At 35.1% G+C, this 26,002-nt stretch overlaps 1 protein-coding gene across 2 annotated transcripts; it reads right to left on the bottom strand.

Annotated features, from left to right (window-relative positions):
* Positions 1 to 2,303: 2,303 nt before the first annotated feature.
* Positions 2,304 to 23,141, bottom strand: LOC131031465 (uncharacterized). Of its 2 annotated transcripts, XR_009103045.2 has the most exons (8): positions 22,582 to 23,141; positions 18,229 to 18,277; positions 17,920 to 18,022; positions 17,612 to 17,707; positions 17,353 to 17,427; positions 17,143 to 17,212; positions 16,937 to 16,999; positions 2,304 to 2,703 (listed from the first exon to the last, which is right to left on the bottom strand). XR_009103045.2 is itself a non-coding variant. In XM_057962584.2 (7 exons), exons 1-7 carry the CDS (start codon positions 23,095 to 23,097, stop codon positions 2,626 to 2,628), a joined length of 987 nt encoding a protein of 328 aa, XP_057818567.2. In that variant the 5' UTR covers positions 23,098 to 23,139; the 3' UTR covers positions 2,304 to 2,625. The 2 variants fall into 2 exon arrangements, 1 of the variants encoding a protein (XP_057818567.2); XM_057962584.2 differs by lacking the exon at positions 16,937 to 16,999 and having other exon boundaries at positions 22,582 to 23,139.
* Between the last annotated feature and the right edge of the window lie 2,861 nt (positions 23,142 to 26,002).

Raw genomic sequence — 26,002 nt, 5'->3', positions numbered from 1 at the left:
ATAAATACTTTTTATTTTAATTTCCTATTGTTGCCTCATGCCTTGAACCATCTGTACCCTCCCCATCTTCATTGATTGGCTACCAAATCAAGTTAAAAGGAGAGGGAGAGGGGGAGTGGGTAGAAACTACACACTATTCAAGGCATGAGGTAACAATTGGAAATTAAAATAAAAAACTAAAAAACACAATAAATTAATATAATTAGGGATTTATATGACTTTAAAGTTTGAATGTTTGAATGGGAGATATTTATTTATGAAAAATATACACAGTAAAAGAAAGTAAAAGAAAGGAGGAGAAAAGACATAATAATCTCTATGATTAAATAATGCAAGGTTAAATATTATAAAAAAGGTTCTAATATTTATTCAATGTTTTTCTTATAAATTAATGAATAGATTGCTTTTTCCATAAAATTGCGAAAACATGTGTTACATAATAAATTGAATGTATATAATAAATAAACATTATATATTTCAAAAAAAAGTAAACTCTTTATATATTTCAATTATAATCTAATAAATGATCAATAATTGAATCTTTCAAAATTTAAAAAGAGAATATTATAGATCAAAAATATATAAAAATTAATCTTATATTTATGAAATAAAAGGATAAGAATATAAATAAATAAAAAATAAAATAAATATAATTGTACATTTATGAAATATTTCATATATATTTATATATTTCATTTTATGAAATACTTTTTGGGGGGGCTTTTTATTTTAATTTCCTATTGTTGTCTCATACCTTGAACCATGTACCATGTGTACCCTTCCTCCTCCCCCCTCATGGATCACAAAGTATGATCCGAAATGTTGATGCAAAATAAAGCTTACAAAATTGAATCCAGAAATCATGTGTGCAAATTAGTTTATGTTGAAATTGACCTCATGAGTGAATTGGTCACAACATTGATATCCAACTCAGAAGAAAGAACCCAGTAATTGAACACTGTAACTTCATTTCTCCCAAAATCCTACATGACAATTTCAAATCATTCCCAATCTTTTACAGCAGCTTACCTGACAAGTCCACTGTCCTTTCCCTAATGAATGCTATCTCACACAAAAATTTATACATTTATCTAAATTATGTTTTCAGCCTTTAGATTGAGCTCATGAGTGAGTTTGTTATTAAATTGATATCTGACTTAGTGAATTCCATTCACGAAAAAAGTTATATCCGCCAAAAACTGGTTTATGTTGAACATTGATTCCAACTTAGTGAATGCCATCTCACAAAAAAGTTATACATTTATCTGCCAAAAAATTATTTTGAATATCAAAACCCCAAACTATATGATCAAGAATAGCCTTTTGATAGTTCATCTACAGGTAGACCCCAGGAAAATTAAGCTGCCAGAACTGGGGACTATTGGACCAGCATCAAAGATAAAGGAAACTAGTGACCAATGCCTACAGCGAGTTTGAAGGCCCATCACATTGTGGTATGATTCTTATAAAATTTTGGGCAAAGCCTTAAATCCTCTCTTTCGCATGCTTCATACAATTATTAGACCAGAACAAATGGTATTCATAAGAATTCTTTACATCCTTGTAATCAACATTTCCCCTATATTAAATAAGCTCAAAGTCAGAGTAGGAAATCAAGCTGGTTGGCCATGCTCCACATAGCCTAAGGATAGATTATTAAATTGTAATCCAAAGCCCAAGGATGAAGTTTTAAAGCGTTGAGCTGAAACAGTTTGTGTTGCTAATTAAGAACAATACACTTGTTAAGCTGGTCACCAAAAAAACATACAAAAACAAAGAAAAATAAGCTAAACCTCACTGAAAAGAAGAAAAGTTTGATGTTTACAAGAAGTGTAACCATTCATCTTCCATCTTATTCTCCGTAAAGCACATGTTTTTCAGTATCAGCTTATGCAAAATTCTTTGGTCTCTGTTGGCATTGTTTTAAGCAGACATAACAAGTTAGACTCTGTGCCAATGTCCATATATGGTTGTTGATGCAGCAGAGCTACAGGTGGTTGGTTCATTTGAATACATTATCAGCTGGCTCTCTATGGTTGGCACCCTGATCATCCTAGATCAAGTAGTCTTAAATTGTTGATAATCAATCATTAGCAAACAGATATCCAAACATCAAGATTTTGCTAATTTGCAAGTTCTCCTAGCAATTCCTTTATGGTATAAAGGTAGAAGTAAGTTTTCTTCCTTTGCAATATATCAATACAAATATTTACCAACTCTTGCAATGGATATATTCTTCGGGAGATAAATATTATGCTAATACTTCTATTTCAGTCTAGGAATACATATGCAAGCAATGTAACTGAAATCATAAACACAACAGAATTTGCATTTTCATCGTAAATTGGATATTATTTCTCCAAAAACACTAGTAACCAATAACAACCGTGGAGAAATAAATACAGCATCATAAATGGCAGATACATAGAGTACTCTAAACAAATGGAAAGAAATGTAGGTAAGGATAAAAAAGATAATAACTATGTAGCATATGATCCAACAGCCATATTGATGTCAAAACAATGGACCTCAACCTCACAACTAAACCATAAAGATAACTTCATGCTTCCTTTATTGACTCTGCTCTACTCTAGCAATCTCATGCTTCCTTTATTGACTGTATATTTAAGTTTGTTCAAACAACTCATTTGCTTCTTCCACCCATGCCTTCCAAGCAGGTGCTTCAAAGAGAACAAAATGAACCTGCCAAGAGATCAACCAGATAGTTTTCAAGTCAATTCAAACAAGAAAATGTAATCATCACCAATGAAGAAAAAACATATGTCCTCAATGTTTTCACCAAATTTCTGTTAGAAGAAATAAATAGCAACAAAATAAAAAGACAATACAGTTTAAATATCCACCATAGATTAGATTTTTCCAAGTAAAACTAATGTTATGGCTGTGTGCCATAAAGCCTACATTTGCTCTATTTATCATGTCTTTTTAGCACTTAAGTTGGTGTTATATCTCTTTAAAGTTCTGTTTCACTTTTGGCTATAAAGACAAATATAATGGATAGTGCAAATGTAGTTTGATATCACATCTTTAAAGGCTTTATGAGTATAGGTTACTTTGGGAGCTTGTGAAGAGAATCCGATGGGTATTAAAGTTCAAGCATTAAACTTGGCTAGCCAAATGATAAACTTAGCATTCTGAATAATCTTATGGACATATAATTAACAGAAAAATGCAAAATACTAACCATAGTTGAAAAACTCGGACTCGGCAATGACTCAAGCCCAAAATTTTGCGAATAAAATTTGAAATTCCTGACGAGTTTTTCTCGAGAAATAGCTAGGGTTTTGACCCGCAAGTACTCGCGAGTTTTTGAAAAACCCACAGAGTTTTTCATCTATGATACTAACAATGATATGCAAAATAAGAATAAGCGATCACCCAACAAAAGTGATGATTGTGGGCCAAAATGACCTTATATCCTATATATTTAAAGTAAAATAAACCCTTTAGGCAGAGCCACATTGTACAAGATACCTTATCAAAGGAGTCACTTCATGCTATATATCCACCTTGAGACCCCAAACACATGCAATACTCGTCATGCTTCCCTTACAATAATATTCAGCTCCTATATATAGACTTCATTCTAATAACATAATGGAGAGATAAACCACTAGTCCCAATAAAGGTTGACTCAGTACCCAATCTAATAAATAAACAAGCTATTGATATGACCGATAAAACTAAAGGGGATGTGTTTCACATGTCAACATTTCCATCACCCAATAATATCATATGCTTATGGTACATAGCATGCCATGCTTCCTTGACATGTTTAGTACCTGAAACATGAGAAGCCAAATAGTGAGTCTTTTGAAAATCATTAAATATGTGACACCATAATTTATCATCCAACCATCTGTATGTGATCTTCTTGGGCAGCTTTACTTGATTGTACCTATCTCCAAACTTTATAACATATTTCTTTGTACCGCTCAAATTCAATTCACCTCCAAATTTATTTCTCCTTTGATTCCATGTGTAAGAATAGTGATTGTTCCTCCAATTCTGTGTGTCCATAGTTTGAGCTCATTTTGATGTGTATTACCATGCCTGTATTTGTTGCCTCTCTTTATGATATGGATGTATATAACCACATAGGGTTGTTTTCCCTACTAACTCTAGAATCATTTCCTCCACTCCCTTTGACTTTTCATCGTTTTATGCCACTTGTTCCTTCATCCCCAAAGTAAAAGCACTCCTCGTTTCTTTTCTTCATTCTCTTTGCATTCTTCTGTTGATTCTTCCTTTATACTCTTTTTCATATTCATCTTCTTGCCCTATCTTGTCCTTGCTTTGGTCCACATTGTGTACAATAATCTGTGAAGTTACTTTTTTCTCCCTATACCAAAGTTTCATGAACCTCTTTTGCAAAATACTATTAACTACTCCCAAGTCTCTAACCAAGGATATTCAAGAACAATATCCACTCCATGGATATCCATGGCAAAAAAATCTGAATGCAAAACATATCTGTACATGGTATGCTTCAAAATTTCAAAAAATTGATAACTCTTAGCAGCTATTTGTTTCTCCTTGATCTTCTCTGGTTGAGCCTATGCCGCTTAGCTAAGTCCATGCTAATGAAGTTATACCTATTGTTAGTGTTTATGGATACAATGCCCTGCTTTTAAATGTACTCATGAATTGAAATATTGAATCTTCCTTCCTTGGGGCTAAACTATTTGCACTCTCGGGATTCAAAATATAGTCAAATTGTTCAAACTGAAAATGCTCCACAGTCAAGCACATGGTACATGTTCACTTGCAACAAGGTGTAAGTCACTTTTAGCAGTGTTGTAGGTATTTAGTAACATGTTGCAGGTGATTGGTAATTTGTTGCGCATGATCAGTAAACAGTTGCAGGTGTCCAGTAACATGTTGCAAATATTAAGTTTACACTCCAAATGGCATAGGGTCTTTTGGAGAGTTGTTCCTGACCTTGTGTGGGTCACTTGGACGCTATTCTTCTGTTGGAATCACTGTTAGGGTGATTCTTATTGGTTTCATAAATGCTGCAAGTGCTGGAAAAGATGCACAGCCAATATGTGATTGGAAATTGGTTTTGTAGGGGTCTTGGTGGTAGTCTGGAACATCATCATGGTCCATGTGGAGTCAATTAGCCATATCCATACTTGTTGCAAGTCAGTATTGGGTGAACAACAACAGCTGGAGGTCATTAGGGCAGAAGATAATATTTGCTGCATTTGTCTTTTCCATCCTTGGGTGGTGTTAGGGCAGTGGCTGACTGGTGTGGTGTTGGTGGCTGACTGGGAGTTAAAGCAGTTCATTCTCCTTCTATGGGTATTGATCCATTTTCCATATTGGCGATTGAGATGATTTGGACAGCAGTAGGATGGTTTCCTGCACAATAAGTGTTGGTAGATGGTTTGGCAGTTATATTGGAAAACTGTTGCCATTTAAGGCAACTATCCAGCTTACATTGCTAGCGGACAGAGGAGAATTTATGACAGCAAATGGGTCCAATGAGGCAAGAAGAAGAAAATAGTATCACTCAACACTACTGAATCTTTATGATTACTACTTTTCAAAAAGCTCTCAACATTCTCTTACCGATGACTCCAAGATCTCCTTAATTGAACATATGTGAGATAACACCCTTTTGCAAAATAGGCCTTCTTTCCTAAAGAAAAAAAATCATCAAAAAATCTGCCCCCTCTATACCCAAACTTATTCTCTAATACCAATTGTAATGCAATGGCACACATATAATAACTAAAAACACAAAAATAACAAGAAGAATACGCAGAACTAGAATATAGATCATACAACACAAGATGTATGTTGGACAGAATGGCCTCATATCCAACATATTCAGAAATAGGATAACGTTATAACCCATAAACTAGGGCAACACTGAACAATTGGAAGAAATCAATCCATCTTATATCTCCATCTTGAGATCCCAAACATATTTAATACTCTTTCACAATTTTTTCCAATTGTATTCACCTCCTATTTATAGCCCTCCCATTAACATAATAGAAGGATAAACAATTATTGGCCACATAACAGGACTCATTACCCAGTATAACTAATCAAAGGGATGTGTGTCACTGTCACCTATTGATATCTCCCTAACCGAATAATATGATATATCATATGTTTAGGTACATAACAATTCAAACTATTCACTCAAGCACAAGATAAACCTCCATTGAAGCCTTATTTGTGTAATATCCCCACTTTGAAATACAATTTAATGATAAATGATAATAATAAAATTAAAATTAAAATATAAAAGAATACAATTAAATATAATTAAATTTTAATTAAGTTAATGAATGGTCAAAGACATGAAATGATAAGTTGTGACTCCCTCAAACATGTGATATAAAAGGGAGAAGAGAACCTCATTTGAGGGGATAATTTGGGGAATCATAAGTGCAGATCTGAATGTGAAAGGTTCTGTTCTTTTCAAAAGGCAGAAATAATGAAGAGTTGCACTCTTTCAAAGGGTGCTGATGGTGGAAAAGGTGTGTCTCTTGCCAAAGGGGCATACATGATGAAGAGGCGTGACCTCTCCCTCACATTGGAGGATATAAAAAAGAGTCTCATTTGAGGAGGACATCCAAGGGAGATCAATTTGAAGAATAATTTATTATTCTCAAAGGGCAGCAATGAAGAGTGATGATTCATTTCTTATGAAGAGGTGTGACTTCCCACAAATGAAGATATAAAGAAGAGATTAATTCAATTGAGAAGGGGGAATTGGAGGAACCATCCATAAGATCAAAGAAGACAAGAAAGTCAATGGGTCAATATCTAATATCAGAATTAATAAGGGTGAAAATTAGCAGACTTTGATATTTACAAGGGCAAGATTCAGGGCAATCCCAAAAGGGGACATTACAGTTTGTATCCCACATTAATATTTGCTATCATTTTCTTTCAGGTCATCCTCACCTTCTCATACGGCATTACAGTGAGGTCTTAACTGCAGATATTTGATCTATCACCTACCTTCACTGCAAAATAATGAATTAGTTTTTGCTTCAGGTAGGTCCCACCAAGGACTAAGTTTTCAAACAGAAAATTTGGGTCAAAAAAATCTGACGAGATTGTAGCCTATTTTTATCAGTCATATGGAAGTAAATTAGTCTGCAGACGCCAGCTGCATGATGGGTTTTGATAGTCCAAGTAAAAGTAGGTGCGTTTGATATACATAAAGCAATAGCAGATAATAGTGATTAATGGCTATATGAGCCTATATCCTTCGATTTGAAACAACACAAAAAACAGAATTCATTTCAAATTGTGTACCCGTCTTCTTTACTAGCATGTTGGCTGCCTTAGGCTAGATTATCTAGCATCCAAATTTTTGTTTGTGTATCTAACTTTACAAGCACGTGTTGTTAGAATCTGGATATTATTCCTTTTAGTTCCAGGCATATGATAGATTTTAAAAGTTGTGGAACTGCATACATATGAATTCAAACTGAAAAAGTGGTGTCTTTTTAACACAGAAGACCTTTTAAAGTTAAGTTTCGAAACAACTGTAGTGACAAGTGCAGTGAACACTGAAGAACATTAGGAGAACAAAAATATTTGCCCAATTTCAGATGCCAAAGAGAATCTGGTCCTTGGCAACTGGCAACAAACTAAGGAGAGGTTAATCTAGTAAAGTGGCACTTAACTCATCAAACCACACAATAGCTTCAAATTTTCTCAACAGTTTGGACATGAAGGTTCTCCAATTGTCAATAACCATTACCATGGTGGCCAAGTCGAGTGGTTTGAATTCCACGGAGTGAACATAATGTTGAAGAATGAGATAGTCAACATTGATATTCATCATAGTCTTCAACATGAGTCTACAAGATTGTGTTAAAGGAGAGATCATTTGCTTCCTTTAAAAACAATTTGTCCATGATGGAGTCTAAGCGAAAGAGATTTGAACCTTTTCATGTGACCATCCAACCAAAACAAAAGATATTCTTTGCATGAATTTGAGACAAAGTTATCACCTACATTATTCTCAAGAATGGGAGCAACATAGTATTTCAAGATCAAAGTAACAATTGTGGATTTTATAACCTACAATAGTGAGGGTGAGGAGTCGAAATGACCTCCCAAAAACCTCACATTGATGCTCAAGGAGTCGAAAATCATGGTGCATAAACACTATTTTTCACGTACCTTCTTGCTTGTGCTGGAAACTATCAAAAAGGTAACCTTAAGGCTCCTATGTAGGTCATCCATTCACTTACCTAGTAAACATATCATTTTGCTCTTGAAATGCAAGAAGCGTCTTATAGGTTTTTGTATGCTTATTTATCCACAATGCACATGCTTGATCTAAGTAATATCCGCTACTAGGAGGCTTCCAATTTCCCAATAATCAACAGCCATTACTTAATTTTATCATGCCTTAAATTAATTTATTAAACTAGATGTACGTATTTATTCATAGCACAATTGATAGTGGCTATATTCAAGCCCCAATTTCTACTTCCTTTCTAATGCTCAACCATGGATGAAGATTTACTTGACACCACCTCCATAATTGGGCCCAGGTGGTTTCAGGATCATCCATCCAGACCACCCTTGGGGCTCACCTAGTTTGGGATGGATTTACTCCACCTCTCCCTAAAAACACCACGCCTCTCCTTATGGCGGAGGGCAATAGAAATGATTTAAGTAATTGAGCTATGAGTATACTAACTTTTCATGTATATATGAATTAAGTATGACTGTCATACATATTGCAGTCTATATTAATATTACCACCAAATTCTGCATAAGAACATTATCAGGCTTCATATATTAGGCATACATATTAAGCAAATCCTCATGCATACCACCAAGAACAAAGATGTTACTGCCTGTAACTTAATAACAGTTCTGATCTGATCTGATCTAATCGATGGTGATCCCACTGGATGCTTTTAATTTCTTTCCTTTATATCTCTCAATGGGAGGGAGAGGTCACACCTCTTCATCATGTATGCCCTTTGGCAAGAGACACACACTTTCACCATTAGCACCCTTTGAAAGAGTGCAACTCTTCATTATTTCTGCCCTTTGAAAGGGACACAACCATTCACAATCAGATCTGCACTTCTTATTTAAATCAGATCTGCACTTCTGATTCTCAAATTATCCCCCCTCCAAATGAGTTCTCTTCTCCCTTTTATACCTCATATTTGGGACAGTCACAACTTATCATTTCATGCCTTTTGACCATTCATTAACTTAAATCAAATTTTTATTATATTTAATTATATTTTTTTATATTTTAATTTAATTTTTATTCTTTTATATTTTAATTTAATTATTATTATTTATTACTAAATTATATTTCAAAGTGGGGACATCACAATTTATATATTCAACTAGAGCATCCTTTTTGGTTTTGAGACAAGCCACATCTTTAGCAATTTTTGGAAACATATGTTAGTAGATTCAACTTCTTGCCCAAGTATCTCTAGAATATCATGTTGTTCAACTTGAGGGAATGTGTGGTAATAAAGTTCAAAATATTTGACTCATATGCTTCCTCTAGATTCACCTCACTCTTGAGAATGCAGTGCTAATTATAATTTAAATTTTGACCAATGGGAGCATCAAACCTAATTTGGGTTACTAGAAATATATTTGGGGTATCTCAGTTACCTCTAAATTTGGTGAAATTCAATTAGTGAAATGATAAGATAGATCCTCATTAAGAAAACTTTTGTTTTTCTCTTCTCTTCTCAACTTCTTAGAAACGTTTGAATTATTAGGTGGCGGAAAAAATTGTCCCTCCTTCCTTGGTTTGGATCCTCGTCATTTTCATCATTACTTGCTTCCCTGCCATCTCAAGTAGGCAATTTCTTCAAAACTATATATATAGATCATGAAGAAATCCTTAAGTGCATCATTATTCTGAAGCTCTGGCACTATATCATCAATTATTACCACTAGCAATTGGAAGTCCTAGATTCAAAATGGTACAATGTATCTGATGATTTGGGGCAAGAAATTAATCTTGAATTCCATATACTTGACAAAATCACAAAATGATTGTGACAGGTAAGAACTGATATGCAAATTCAAAATTATTAATTTCAAGTCCTCCTTAAACATCAACACAATTTTATTGAAGTACGAATACACAACAGAGGATGTGATTTGGGTATCAATGACTCAATGAAGAAAATCTCTTCTTTCAATATGCTTTCACTACATTTGTTTAAAAGAGTACTAATTGCCACAACAAGAAAAGTATGAAGGTAGCTTGTGGAGGACAAATTTCTCCAGCTCATTGAATATGTTCATCACAATTGATGTGGCAAGTATGTGATCTCTACTTCATTATAGAGGTGTTACATGAAATCTAAAGGCTCTTTTTCTCTTACAAAACTAGGCAGATCTTTTGTTCTCCATGTTGGCATTGTTGGGATACAAGTTATTAGTTGTTCTTCATCCTTCTTCATTGCCCATGGTGTTGGTTCACCTTTTTCCTATGTTTACTAATGTAAATTGATTCCTTCTGCAGCAAAGGAACTAGCGATTTGTGAAAGGAGACGAGTGGCAAGCATCCTCAACTTTGGTGCATCCTTGCCATGCCATGTCCACCATTGAATGGGGTCAGTTTGAGCTAATGTAGCTCTATCCATCCTCATCTCTGATCTACGGAATTGTAATGTCCCGTTTTGTAAATGCCCTAGGTTTTGCCCTAAAATCACAATTCCAAGCTCATTGAAAGCAGAATCCATTAAATAGATCTTTCCTGCTAGCGTTAGGAACATTATTTTAGTCATATGATATATTTAATTTATTAATGGAATTCAACCATAGGGGAGTTAGGATAAGGAGACATATTAGGGTGCCTTAAACATTCCTCTACCCTAGGCCCAAGGATATACCATCCCACTTGGCCATCATGTGGCCCTTTGCCATCCATGAGGGGGTGTACATAGTGAGAAATCCCATAGCCATTCCCCTCTTCTTGTCACCCTTATTCTCCTCCTTATGATTGGAGTTCCTTAATCCAATGGTCAACCATGGTAGAGGTTTGGGGAAACTACAAAGGGGTGTCTGGAACATCATTCCCTTCTAAGCGCAAGGGTAGGGCACTCCTTTCACCCCCTTGGCCTCATAGGACTATCCATCACCACCATGAGGTGGCGTGCTTAGAAGAGATCCTCATAACTGTCTAAATCCTATATACAAGAGATTATATAATAATAATGTCATTCAAACCTGCTAAAGCATACCAGAAGGGATGAAGAGTAACCACTTTCTCAAGGTATGTCTCTCCTCATAATCGAGGTGTCCTTTCTTAACTAATTGCTGCCCTATGAATATAAATTATATAATCATTGCTTTAAACCCATGACTATTTTATAACTAATTAGATAGCTACTTTTAGATGATCCACTCTCATCTAACTCCATTTCCTCCTTGATGGATGCAGATTACATATAAGGATTTCTGATCTCCCTTGATGATCCTTCTTGAAATGTAGTCCTAGCTTATTTACTCCTCAAGAGGGAGTGAAGGGTTGTGTTTCTTAATGGGTCATGACCCTCCTAGAAGTGGCGCCTCTTCCTAACATGTCTCTTTCCCTTTCATTTATTAAAACGCTGCTTGTTATCTTTATGAAGTTCGCTTCTTAACAAACCCGTGCCTTGCTTTAACAAACTCGTGCCTAACTCATTGCATATGAGCCACTGTATGCTTTAGTTTATGCAGCGATGAAATAAATCGTTTTCTCCCTATCTGGGCCAATTAGTATACTAATCAAACTATTCGCTCTTGCTACTTGAGCCTTAACCTAGATTGCAAAAAATTGAGAAGTCTTATAAATAAGTCAATTTTCTGAGTATAGTGATATATTATTAAATCCCTTTGTTATGCAATTTCTTTCTTACTTTCGAGACTGAGAGTACTCATGGCGGGAACATGACATGAATATTGGACTACGAATATTCACGAAGGCTAACCACTATGCTCTAAATTTGCAAGACTCCTCGATACACATTTTCCCAAAGGCCTTCATGAAACCTTCTTTCATCTCTTCATCATCAGATGGAGGCACTCTCCCAAGTCTTGCTACATACCATTTGGGATTTGGAGCATAGGTTGTCATATGAATTGGAGTGTTCATGGTGTCTCATCACATTGTCACAATGGGCCTAATGTGCTCCTCATAAAATACCAAATTAGGGTCCCTAGTATGAATTGTTTGCTTCATCTATCCAAGCATGTTTTCAGATGTCTCATAAATCTCTCCAAGACTAGGTTTTATGAACATATCTTATGATATGCACAATAGGTGAGATGATGGAGCAAATATATCTACAAAGAATGAAAATAATTTAGTAAGTTTATAAGTTAAAAAATTATAAATAATAAAAAAAATAAAATCAGAAATTTCATAAAAAAATTAGCAATTTATTAATTTAATAATATAATATTAATAATAAAATAAAAAACTATAAATCTAATACTTAATCAGCAATGTATTAGTTAATAATAAAAACAAGAATTTAATATTAATTAGAAAGTTGATTAAAAAATCAGCAATTCGGCTTGTTAATGGGCCTTCTCGGGTTAATCTATCATCAAAAGCTCAGAAGGATGTGGTGTGGTCTAAATCAAAGCCTGAATGGTATAAGGTCAACTTCGATGGGGTTCCAAGGGCAACCCAAGGCCTTCAGGGGCCATGTTCATCACGCGCGATTGGGATGGTAATATCATTGCGTTGGGCACGACCAAGTTGGCAGAAGGAACTAAAAACGAGGCTGACGCTCAAGCTATAGTTGAAGCATTGAAAATGGCCAAAGTTATGGGGCTGAATAAAATTCAGCTTGAAGGGGATTCTCAAATAATAATAAATGCAATAAATAAGGGCGAGATCCATTCTTGGAAACTGATTAAATTTGTGATTGTTGCCAATTCTATTTTGGAAACGTTTGAAGATTTTGAGATTTGTCACGTGACTCAAGTAGGTAATGAGTTGGCAGACAAACTCTCAAATTGGGCGATATCCTTTGATGAGGAAGGACGGAGTATGGTGGAGGCATTCAATGACATCACACTAGATTGAGTACTCGCACGAGTATCAAATTAATTGCTTGGAATGGTTTGGTGTCATAGATTGCAGAAGAGCATTTATGAGATGGGATGGTGGCAGGTAGATGTGACAAGGGATATTTTTTTGGCTTGCAAAGTGGTGTCCAGAAGAAGCTACGGGTGGTGGTGACTAATTGAAGCAAAAGGTGGCAAATGGGGATATCAATGGAGGCGACCTTTTCCCTCATTACACTGCGACAACAATTTTCCTTCATGGGGCAGATTTAGGAGAAGAGGTTGTGGAAGCTATTCAAACATGGGGAGGAGACTTTCTTGTAGATTATGCAGGTGATCTTTGCTGAGGCATTCATGAGCACAAAACACAGATATCGGAACAACATTGACATTGTTTCAATGTTGGTGGCGTGGGGCCTCAAAGTGGCAAAGAAGAAAGAGGTGGAGTGGGTGGTGAAGGACTGTGTTGAAGAGGAGTGGCTATACGGTCCGCAGTCTATGCTTGCTCAAGCTATGACGGGTGTTGGGTTTCTTCTTGAAGATGAGTAGGGTGCGAAGGAGGAAAATCCAAAACAGCTAATGCCATTCATTCTTTGGCCAAAAGGAATGAACCATGAGGGGAGACGGGCGAAGGCATATATTGGTTGGGAGTCCCTGAAGTTTTTTCTCCAATAAAAGGACTTGGCGCAAAGGAAGGGGAAGGGAACTGTGGAGATAGAGACGAGTACAACACTGAGGTTCGAGCTGAAGGATTATTGGAACAATGGCCCCTGACACTGTCTATAGTAGCTTGGTATGATACTGTTTGAATGTATATGGCTTCAAATTCTGGCCAAGCCAATTTTTGGTATAGTAGTAGTAGGTGGCTTGGATTTCTTGATGGTGGTGGTCTAAGTATTTTCTGAAAGCATGGACATGGATGATGTAATTTTGCCTTTTTAATATTATTGACCAAAAAAGAAAAATCAGCAAATTTGTTAAAAGACAACAATCTCTTACCTCATTGTGGACCACCGATCATCATTGAGGTTTATTTGTTTGACATTTTTTCCTTCAGCTATGTTTGCCTCTTCCCATCTAGCACACTTTAAATTAACCACCATTAATTGTAGAGGCCCTTGCACCCCAATCATCCTCTCCAACAATATAAAGTAGCTAGCATATTTGGTATCCACATGCTTGAGGAATTCCTTCCTCCAAAAAGACCTAAACAAAGAAAGTGATGTATGATGATTTCAAATGAACATCTGAATGCTTTTGGCTTCTAACACCACTACCTTACCCAAACTATTTTCCTGATGTCTTTCAATGCGTTCTTCAATGCATGAACACAACATGGGGTCCAAAAAATGTGCTTGTAAGCACCCTCCACCATCAAGCTAGGTAGCTTGCATACATAGGCCGAATCAACCACTACTTGTAGGGTCCAACCTCTTCTATTACATCTTTCAAAATCTGAAATTGGAAACTTGCAGCCTTCCTCTTCCCTAAACAATCAATAGCTCTAAGAAAATAAGAGCCTGATGAACATGTGAGGATGACATTGATGAGTGGCCAATGTCTAATATCGTTCCACCCATCCATAATGATAGAGAAACAACCCCCTATCCAAACTTGCCTAAACTCCTCCATCATTATATTCACCTTAGAATAATCCTTATCAAGGAGGGAGGTGCATAGTTTATGATCTCTAGAGAGAACATATGAAGGAGCAACAAGTGCATCTTTGAACATTTGTTTAAAATATGGAGAGCATGCCACATGAAATGATATGGCATTAGCATAGAAAAATTTGGCAACAGAACTATCAGCTACATCTCGTGATTGTATGTTAAAAATGCCTGCAACATTAATGGACCTTTTCTTTCCTTTTTGACTCTCAAGCTCAACACTTCTAGATTTAGTAGCAGCAACACTAGATAATGACCCACTAGGCTGCAAAGACTACATTGGCATTTCTTTTTTAAATTTTTTTGGCTTCACTCTCCTTGTACAACCTAGTCACCTCAAGCCTTCTCAGCTGATGTTATAGTTTTGCATTCTTTTACCCCTTGACAAGGTATGCCAAAAAGATGGGAGTAAACTCTTGTGTAGCTACAAGTGCAAACATAATACACAAACAAACAAACAAAACCTCAAAGAAACAAAAACAAAAAAAAGAATTTGTAAAAATAAACAAAAAATAATGAACTTACCTCAAATTATGGAGACATAGTTTCTTTTGCCCTTTGCTCACTTCTCTTTCCTTCTTTCACTTGTTTCTCGCAGTTATGCTCTTCTTTTTTCTTCTCTTCATAATTTGCAAAATGACACAAATGAGCTCTTTTTTTTGTTTTGAATGTTATAATTCTTTTTTTCGGTTTAGGTTTAATGTAAAGGGCTGTGGGAGCCCACAATTATTACTTGTGTTTTTTTAGATCATTTAAAAAGTGGTTGGGCCATCCCGAGGATGACTAGTGATCTGGCATTTTCGAAATTTTTCTGGCCATATCTGAGACATTTCCAATTTTTTGTAGTATTGGGGACGACACAAGGCCATTTCCAACCAGTCCCCACATCCCCAAGACATTTTCTACCGGAGACACCCCTAATTTGGTTGGGGATGCATCCCGAGCTACATAGATATGTTCTACTTTAAACTCCTGCTTTGAATTACTATGTGAATCCCCTTTGATTTATATAAATTGTATTGTTCCCATCTGATCTCTTATTTAAGTGGAACGCAGAGGTTTCGAAACAAATGTAAGCTTTTAAGTCTAAATTCACATTAATTTAAACCGAGTGCAGCAGTAGTGGAAGAAACAATTGAATTTTGATTTCCCACCTGCTTTACTCAAACAAGGGCATATTCAAAACTCAAGTTTGGACCTATGCAAGTGAAAGCAGAAAAAACGGGCTTCAAAAATATAAATTGAGACTTGACCTTTTAGCTTAAAGTTTATACCTCCACCTTCATAGGAAAACTAATCTTTTTAAACTCCTCTATTTTATGCAAAACCACAGTGCTTCAACCCTAAATTCTTTAATTTGCATGTAACTTTATAATTTTTATACTTAGGATCATATTAATACATATTGAACTATTAAGATTAATGTAAAGTGGTTTTCCTTTATGTTTTGCTTTAATGTCTTTGAAAAGAAGAGTTAAATTCAATTTTGAGGGTTGCTTCATCATTTCCTCGACCTAAATGCCATGAAAAATGTGTTCTATGATTTTAAAAATATGAGAGATGTTCTCACCAATTATTGACAATTATTGAAACATTAATTTTATTATTCCCATTGATGAAGCATAATCTTCATTAAAATGCAAACCTAACAATGACATCATAACGTACAAAATCAGAATCCATAAGTGCTTGGTAATGAACTCAGAAGCTTGATCTACATGACGCCAATATTACATTACAATCACAATTGTTGGCCATATAACTCTTCTTGGGCTCCAGAATGCTGGCATGCTTCTCAAAAACATTAAGATGTTTTTTAATTTCATCATATTTCCACAATCCATAAGTTTAACAAGTATTTGCTTCTGGGTTTGATTGTGTGTCTTTTTTTGTGCATCAACATTTCGGATCACACTCTGTGATCCATCATCAGGATGAACTTAAGAAAGGCTAAGATGTTTTGTTGTATCACCTTAGGTTTTTTCGATCCAACATTTTGCAAGATCATCATTTCTGATTTTCAATCAAGATGAAACATGCCAGAATCACCATTCATAGTTTTCAACTTGGGGTATCCATTATGAATTGCCATTACTGGCCTTTGATTCATAATGGCTATTCACATTTGGTATTCCAAATAAAACAGAATGATTACTCTGATCCAGAATAGAGAAAAGAAAATGCTAGAACAGAGACCAGGCACATACCAAGTAATTTAATAGCCACTTTTAGGCATACAGATGAAGTACAGAAGTGTGAAAATTTCATCGCTACCACAGAGAAACAAATAATAAAAGTTATAATGCATATTTATTGACAGCAGTTAAGTTTGTTCACAAAATTAATCAATCGGCCTATAATATTTGAAATCAATTTGTTTATAGTATATCAAATCTGACATAAGAATTCTGACCTCTTTCAAATCGTTTGCAGAATCTCTCACTGTAGTCAATGATACTTCAGCAGCCTCTTCATAAGGATATCTGCATTCAGTGATCCTCAATGAGTTTCAACATACACAACTAGATAACAGCAAGAATAATTGAACAGACAACATTTTTAATAATAATTGAAAGCATTTCCTTGTACTGTGAATCATTCAGGACTCTGCCTTAAAACTAACCCATATATGCCACACGATATAGCAGGAAAAGCAATGTATTTTACTTCATTTTCTTTAGCCAAATCAAGAGAGCTCCTGCCCCACAGTGTAGTACAACGTCAATATGTATGTCTTGTAATCCACAAGCATATACAACAATAATAATTCAGACCAAAAAAAATACCGTAAAATAAAGAAATGGTAATAACTACTATCCTTGTATAACAAGATCATTATTAAGAGAAGTCAGAAGAAGGAATTATGTAATAAAAAAGATTACCTATATGCATCAGAAAGTTTACTTTCTGGGTCTTCCTCCAGATCATACATAGGTCCAACTGTATGAATAATATGTGATACAGGTAATTGGAAACCTCTGCATATCAATAATTTGTTTAGCATATCAATTATTGGTTTAGTACAAATTACATCTCAAATGCTCCAATACTGTCAATAATAAGATACTAAGATACAGGTAATTGGAAACCTCTGCATATCAATAATTTGTTTAGCATATCAATTATTGGTTTAGTACAAATTATATCTCAAATGCTCCAATACTGTCAATAATAAGATACTAACATTTACCTTGTAATCCTTGCACTTCCCACAGGGCATCGAATCCCAGGATGAATCTCTGGAATCTCTTTGCATGCTTGCAAAAGATCAGGTCCGGCAGCATTGTGTATAGCTGGAGAAACGGAAACAATTAGTCGAATAAAGTAAGACTTGTATAGCCGGAGAAGTGGAAATAGTTAGCAGAACAAAGTAACTGACAGTTATTGAAAGAAAGGAGCACTTGTACAGCTGCGGAAGTGAAAAGAAAAAGTTACTTGAAATAACATAGAACTTAAAAACCCTATATTCACTAATCTACAGCACATTTCAAAGAAATACCTCCATCCACCCCACCACCTCCAAGTAGCCTTTTATTGGCTGCATTCACCTGTCAGCAGCAATCATTCAGTGTTAGAATATTTTTAAGTTGGAAACAAAATGGTAAAATCATTTATTTTGCTAAATATGGCTGATTTTAGGAACCCTAAACACAAAAAAATTCTGAATGAAATTTTTGAAAGATAGTAAATATCCCTCCTATCATATATCTCATACTCCCTCAACTTGTCTGTTGAAACCAGACGCAGATGCATAAACTCTAACAATTGAAGACAAAACATGACTGTAAAACTGAAAACTATTCTCTCCTTCACACAGACTCTCTCTTTCATTTTCATATTTGTAGAAAAGTAACTGATGGAAGAAGCGGACAAAATACAGGATCTTAATATCTGTCTAGCACTCAGACTGTTTCCACTTTTCGGTTTCTAGCTCTATTTTATTTTTCTTTTGTTCAAGGAGAGAAGGAGCAATAAAGCTCCCATATTTCTATTATGAAACTTAAGGCAAAAAAAAACTGTTTAGAAAAAATTATAGAGATTGAATCATCCACAACATACAAAATTTGCAGATTGCCAATACTATTTTCACCAGACCACAAAAAAACATATACTCAGGATAACCATAAAGCCTCAGTCCGAAATCAAACTTAACTTCAAGGAAATTCTGAGGGCCACTGAAATACAGATAGGGCTCCCACCAAGGTGGATAATCAACCATAAACTGCTAGTTTTAACTACCACAAAACATTTAGCAGTCTTTCTTAAGTAAATGACAGTACTGATCACTGTCTCTACACCCTACCAAAACTTCCATCCCTAACCCTATCAAATCAATTATAATAGTCTCCACATAACCAGTTTCAACCTCCTCTTTGTCATCAGAATCTATAACGTTAAGCACCGGTACAGGAGGAATGGAATAGAGGAGAACAGAGCAATGAGATTTACATATTTCCGCAGGTAGTCAAGCTTGCTCTTGCTCACATTTACCCTGAACCTAGTCTTTCCATGGCCAGTCTTGTAATTCACATCATGTACAAAGATATTTCTCTGTATTTGCCCGACAAAGCCAGCCATGGTAAACATGGTAGCAGTAGAAAGATTATAAGTAACATCATATACATTCCTTTAGCCACAAGTAGTATGCAGGTCCTTCATTACCTAGTTCTCAACCTCCTGATCAGTAACTATGATTTCACGGTTTACTTCCATACCCACATCACACAATCCTTCGACTAGAATCTGATAGAACCACGACAAATGAGTTTATGAAGGTGAACACAGAACTCCTCCATGAGATGTCTTCATTAGGCCCCTTCTCTCCCTTCCTAGAGCACAAATTTCTAGTGTGTTGTGGGCCATCCACTTCCATAGGCCACATCATTAGATGATACAGAAGCCTGAATTATGCATGACTTTCATGATAAAGTGTCAATTTCCCCTACCTTACCCTCTCTTTTAATATCACTGGAGGCACCTACATAAAAAACAAAGAGATGCCCACTATTGCACCAAACCAATCGGTTAATGGCAGGACATAACATAGGCAGGTTGACAGGCAGGCCCAAAGCCTCCACTTCACTCAACATAGCAATCTCAAGCACAGTCTTTCCTCAATTCCACAAGATTTTCCAATTCGAAAGCAGGATAGATAAGCAGTCTTAGCCAAACAGTATATTGGGAAAGAACAGTCTAAAAAAAATTGTTCTGAGAGAGAGAAGCAGCTTCATCATTAATATCAAATACAGGCACAATTCTTTCTTGAAAAAAGGGAATTGGACAGAAAACAGAAAGCTCAACACGAGTGTAACTCATTCCCCAAAGCACCCTGCCAACCAACAAACTATGTCCTGAACTGTTGATAATAAAAAAGGGGTCTCTTACTCACCATTTAGTAATCATTTTTTTATCTTGGAAAAGCAAAATTCCAATTGCATCCAAATGAAGCTTTGGGCCCAAACAGGTTCCTTGAATGCTTTAGCTAGTCATGTTGGGGAATTATAGGCAAAGATGTATAATGATGGCTGAGGACTCATGGAATCTGCGAAGATTTTGAAGGACCTAAATAATACTAGCATTGCTCTCATCCCCAAGAAGTTGGATTGCTCTTCCTTACAAATTTTCTTCCTATCTCCTTATGCAACACAATATATAAAATCATTTCTAAGGTTGCAACTAACAAATTAAAGAAGGTTCTTCCTTTTATCATTATCATCTCTTTGGAGCAAAGTGGTTTCACACCAAGAAGAAACTTTTTGGATGGGGTCATTGTGGCTCATGGGGCAATTCATTCTATAGAGAATTCTAATAAGAAGTGTATGGTAATCAAACTAGACATTAGCAAGGCTTATGACAGTGAGTGTGTTGTTCCTGAAGAGAGTTCTGAAAATGTTCAGTTTTGGGCAAAATTGGCTTGAATGGATTTTTAATTTTTTAGTTGTATCTCAACTCCTAAATTCTCTATTTTAGTCAATGGCAATCAATGTGATTTTTTTATTTTGTCAGAGGCCTCAAACAAGGAGATCCTTTGTCTCCTTTTCTCTTTATGCTTATGACAAAAGGACTAGGGGGAGGAATTAATGTTGAAGCCTAGGAGGGTGTTTGGAAGGGAGTTCAGATTGCTAGAAATTTGGAACCCATTTCTCACCAAAAGTTTGTAGATGACACAATTTTGTATGAGGAAAGTCGCCAAGAGGATGTTTTCACTATTAAATCTACTCTTGATTGTTACATTTCTTCCAACTTCCTCTAATCAATTGTTCAACAAAGGCAAATCTAAGATTTTCTTCTTTCATACCAAAAGGAAATGAGCACAAGGGTTTTACTCCCTTGAGCTTCTCAAGCAGCACCGCTTCATGATGCATTACACCAACTTTATTATTATAATTTGATTTATTTTCATTTTTATTTTTTAAATAAGAATTGTCTCTCTATCTATATTCAAAAATAATAAAGAGAAAAAGAATTAGTGGTTTTTCACTCTGCTTGGATTTCATGTGTGTATCAATTCTTTTGTGTTTGTTTTCTTTTGAATTATGAGACCGCTATGGGATACTTACATAATTGAAACACATTTGTCGCCCATCAGGCCCTATGCTTTGGGTGTTATGGCCTTTATGCATGGCTCACATCATGCATAACGTAGCTAAAGGTACATAAGATGGAGAGCATGGCATCAAAATAAGCTAGAAATTTTATGTCAGAGGTTTACAATGGAGTAAGGATTCTGATACTCATTCTGTCGGTATCATTTTAGGTGCTGACATTGTGGAACCACTTTGCAAATGGTAGTAAAGTAGTTCTATAGTCCCATATGATGTAGGTTGTCACTCTTCGACTCGACTACAACATCGGGATCCATTTACAGGTGTCAATTCTAAAATTCATAATACAAATGGGTCCGTTCCACAACACTGATTGTTTTTTAAATTGCTTCTAAATTTGTCAAAACTGCCGAATCTTGCAAATGCTTGGCATTGACTTATATATCAATGCTAATTGGTTCATGGATGTCACTGTAGTCACAAGGATTAAGGATCACCTGAAAGTCTAAGGAGAAATAAAGGAGTTGAAAGAGTATGAGAAGGAAAGAAATTAGAAAAAAAAGAGGAAAATGTATAAGAAATAAAGAGAAAGAAAATGATTTGAGTACTTAATGTCATCTACATTTTGGAGTATTTAATGAGTACTCAAGGTTTTTCTTTGCCCTCTTGGGAAATACCAAGACTCCATACGATATTAGCAAAGGCAGCCATTTAGAATCCTGCTTTGATCTCATAAAATTTTCCCATGGTTGACTTGCTTACTAAAGATAGAATTGATCTGGTGACCTACAAAGGCTCTACCTTTGTTGCTTGAGGGTAATTCCTCCTCAGCCTTGCCTTAACTAAACACACTCAATTTGTACAAAGACTTGATGTTAAAACAACAAAAGAAGCATATTGTGCATTCAGAGGAGAGCATTGAGGAAAGAAATTAGAAGTAAAATGAGGAAAACGTATAAGCAATTAAACAGAAAGAAAGTGAATGAGTACTCAATGTCATCTACATTCTGGAGTATTTAATGAGTACTCAAGTTTGCTCTTTGCCCTCTTGGGAAATCCCGAAGACTCCATACGATATTAGCGAAGGCCGCCAATTAGAATCCTGCTTTGATGAAATTAAAATTCCCGATGGTTCACTTGCTTACTAAAAATAGAATTGATCTGGTGACCTATGAAGGCTCTACCTTTGTTGCTTGAGGATAATTCCTCCTCAGCATTGCTTAATTAAACACACTCAATTTGTAAAACCACTTGAGATTAAAACACCAAAAGAAGCATATTATGCATTCAGATGAAGAATTACTTACAATAGCATCAGATTGGCCATCGACAAACCACTTGGTGATATCTCCTCTGTGCAGAAACAACAGGCACGTTTCAGTTAAATTGAAGGTAACGGTTTCTTGGGCTTGATAGCGCAATGGAGCAACTGCAGGAGCAGGAGCAGAAGCAGAAGGAGAAAGGGGAGGGGACGAATGAGGAGGAGAAGGAGGAGGAGGAGGAGGAGGAGAAGATGGAGGAGGAAGGTCTTCAGTGGAATCTTGTCGGGTATTGTCTATATTTTCTGTAACGGTCACTTGAGACGAAGAAGCAGGAGGAGAAAGAGAAAGAGGAGGTGTAAGCTCTTCGTGTGATTCTGCTTGGATGTCGCTCATCTTTCCTCCTTCACGCAGTTCGAAACGTATAGTAGAATAAAGGTAGGCAGAGAAGAGAACAGCAACAAAAGAAAGAAAGAATTTATAGCGCTGAAGAAGCGTTAGTGACGATACAAAAATAGAGGATTTAGGTTTGTGCTTATGACATGTCGTTGCCATAACTAACATGCTGTTCGCGGGAAGCCATGGAATGAAGGAGGCATGCTGCGCTTTTCCGGTGGCGTCAGGGCACTTGTCAGTTTATTAAAAAATATATATTATTTTTATAGGGGAAGTCTAACAACAACTGTTATAGTTAACTTCAGAACGGACATATCTTAACTGTGACTTAACTGTTTTTTTGTTTTTTTTTTGTCTTCTTTTTTTAGTAACAAGGCATGTTGTAAGATTCCTTAAAGTTGCACAATTTTTTTAATTAAATTTTAAAAATTTTAAGTATGGGATAAAGTGGACTCTTTTTGGTACATGTGAAATTTATTAATGGGTTTTTTTAGTTATCATAATTTTGGTTTTTTAAGTTAGTAATTGGAAAGTTGGGTGAGCAAGGAGTTAATGATAATTGGAACATAGGATGATATTTGATGTTTTTCCCCTATTTTCAGTTCACAAAACATGAAAATGGCTATAAATTTCTAAATATTTGAAAAAATAATATATAAAAAAAATGTTGGTTTTCTTGTACACACATTAATGAACATTTAGTGTACCCTCATTTCTCTATGTGAACATTCTATCCTCCTATTAGTTTGTGTGAGTGTTTTAAATATATAGGTTTATTATATAATATGTTTGGTTTGGTATATTTTTTTATTTTTGTTTTATATTTAGAAATATTTTTATTTTTATTTTTAAAATAGTTTTTTTTTCAAGTTAAGATTGTTCAAGTAGTTTTAATTCAATTTAAAGTTGTGTGTGGTCTTGATTTTCTCAATTCAAATTCATAATTAATTGAATTTCTATGCTAAATCAATCTTATATTCTCATTAGCTACCAATTCATCTATCAAAAATTTTATATTGTGCATGCAGGAGTTGTATAGAAAGGACATCATGACTAAGTTATTTCAATGATAATATAGCATCTACAATCATTCACAATCATCAAGATTCATTGTCCATCAATATTATCCATTATTTAAGCTCTATTTTTGCATCATTTATCACAATTATGTTAGCTTTGTTGAAATAGCAAGGTAAAAACACAATGAAAATTTCTTGATAATAGAGATTTTAATTTGATTATGATATGATTAAGCCATAAACTAATTTATCAATGAAAATAATGAAGAAGAAATTTAATAAATCGATAAACTAAAAAAATGCAAACCATATGGACATTAAATATAGGTGGAGAAACCTTTTGCTAGGAAAAAATCCACCCATAAAGAGATCCACGCTTACATATTATTTTAAACAATATAGTACAATATACAATTCCCTTATTCATGTGACTATAATTTGACTTGATATAAGAGTACTTACAAAAGAACCTAAGAAACCACTATCAAGTTGTATATATAGGAAAGTCAAAACCTAGAAACCATCAAGTAGTATCCAAAACCATGAGCCTTGAAAAAAATTAAACCCCCTTATGGTCATCGCCAAGCATCTCAAATGAGTGTGTAACTCCTCTTACACCTCTCTTACGTCTCATAAATGTCATTAGATTTTTTCATAATGGTCAAATTGCCCAAGATCCCAAACCTAGGCACTCCATGAGGTATTCAATATTTTTATTATATTCACCAAATTGGGAAGATGCTTTGTAACATTCAAGTTTAACCTTTACAATGTAAAATCCTTATTCAAGGTCTTCTTACGTAATATCTCAAGTATCCTAGAGAATAATAAATCAATAAATGAGGTACATACCCACATATAGGTATCACATTTAGCCCAATCCAACATGCTCAGACATAATACATTGTTGATCATCTATATATTTAAATACATTTAATCAAGATGTGTGATTGTAAGGTGGGTGGCATCTTGTAACATAACATTCTCTCACTTGATATTTACATCACAAGACATAAAGGAAACTAAAAATAGATCAAGTATTAGATGAGGAAAGACCCATGGCCTTTGTATCAGTTGAATTTCCTTCTGCTCATTGGCTTAGTGAGAGAATTTACAATATTAACCAAGGTTTCAACTTTTATGTCATGACTTTATCATCCTCGATCATCTCATAGAAAAATTGATATTGAACAACAATATGTTGTGTACGAACATGGTGCGTCAATTCTTAGCCAAATAGATGACACTCTATCACATATGATCTTGACTCACTTGCACTCAAAGTGAATAGTTAAACATAATCTATGTAATCACACTACCTCCTTATAGGCATGTGACATAGACATGTACTCTACTTTTGTAGTGGACAATACAACTATAGGTTACCACTCACTATCCAACTGTAAGTTCACCCAAACAAACACAAAACTCCTTGTGTTTGTTTCTACTATCTAAATCATCAACCCAATTTGAATCAACAAAACCATGTATAACAAGCAACTTACCTACACCTTTAGTCCCATGATAACAAATACAATAGTCTAAAGTCCATCACAAATATCTACAAACCCTTTTTACACAAGTCCAATGCTCCCTACTAGTGTTATACATAAACTTGCTAAGAACTCACATTTCTTGGGCAATGTCTAGGCTTATATAAACCATCACATAAATTAGGATACCTATAACACTAGCATATGGAACATTAAACATAACCCCAAAATCATCATCAAACTCGAGACACTAATCTAATGATAATTTAGTATGACATGTAAATGAATACTTAATTGTATACAATAATGCATAGAAAACCTATACAAGATAATTTGAACATACTTACTCTATATAAGCCAAAGATTTTTGCAAACCTTTTATTCTTACCAATCTCCAAATCCATATTGTACTTCACATTGCCCAACCCTTTCATGTCAAAAGAAATAAATAACTAAGTTTTGAGCTCTCTAGCCATTCCTTCATTATTTTTATTGAATATGTCACCAACATAAAGGACAATGATTAGCAACCAATTATCAAATAATTTGAAATAAACACAA

This window comes from Cryptomeria japonica, chromosome 10 (assembly GCF_030272615.1).
Source record: "Cryptomeria japonica chromosome 10, Sugi_1.0, whole genome shotgun sequence".
NCBI lineage: Eukaryota > Viridiplantae > Streptophyta > Pinopsida > Cupressales > Cupressaceae > Cryptomeria > Cryptomeria japonica.
This window is presented reverse-complemented; position numbering and strand designations above follow the sequence as displayed.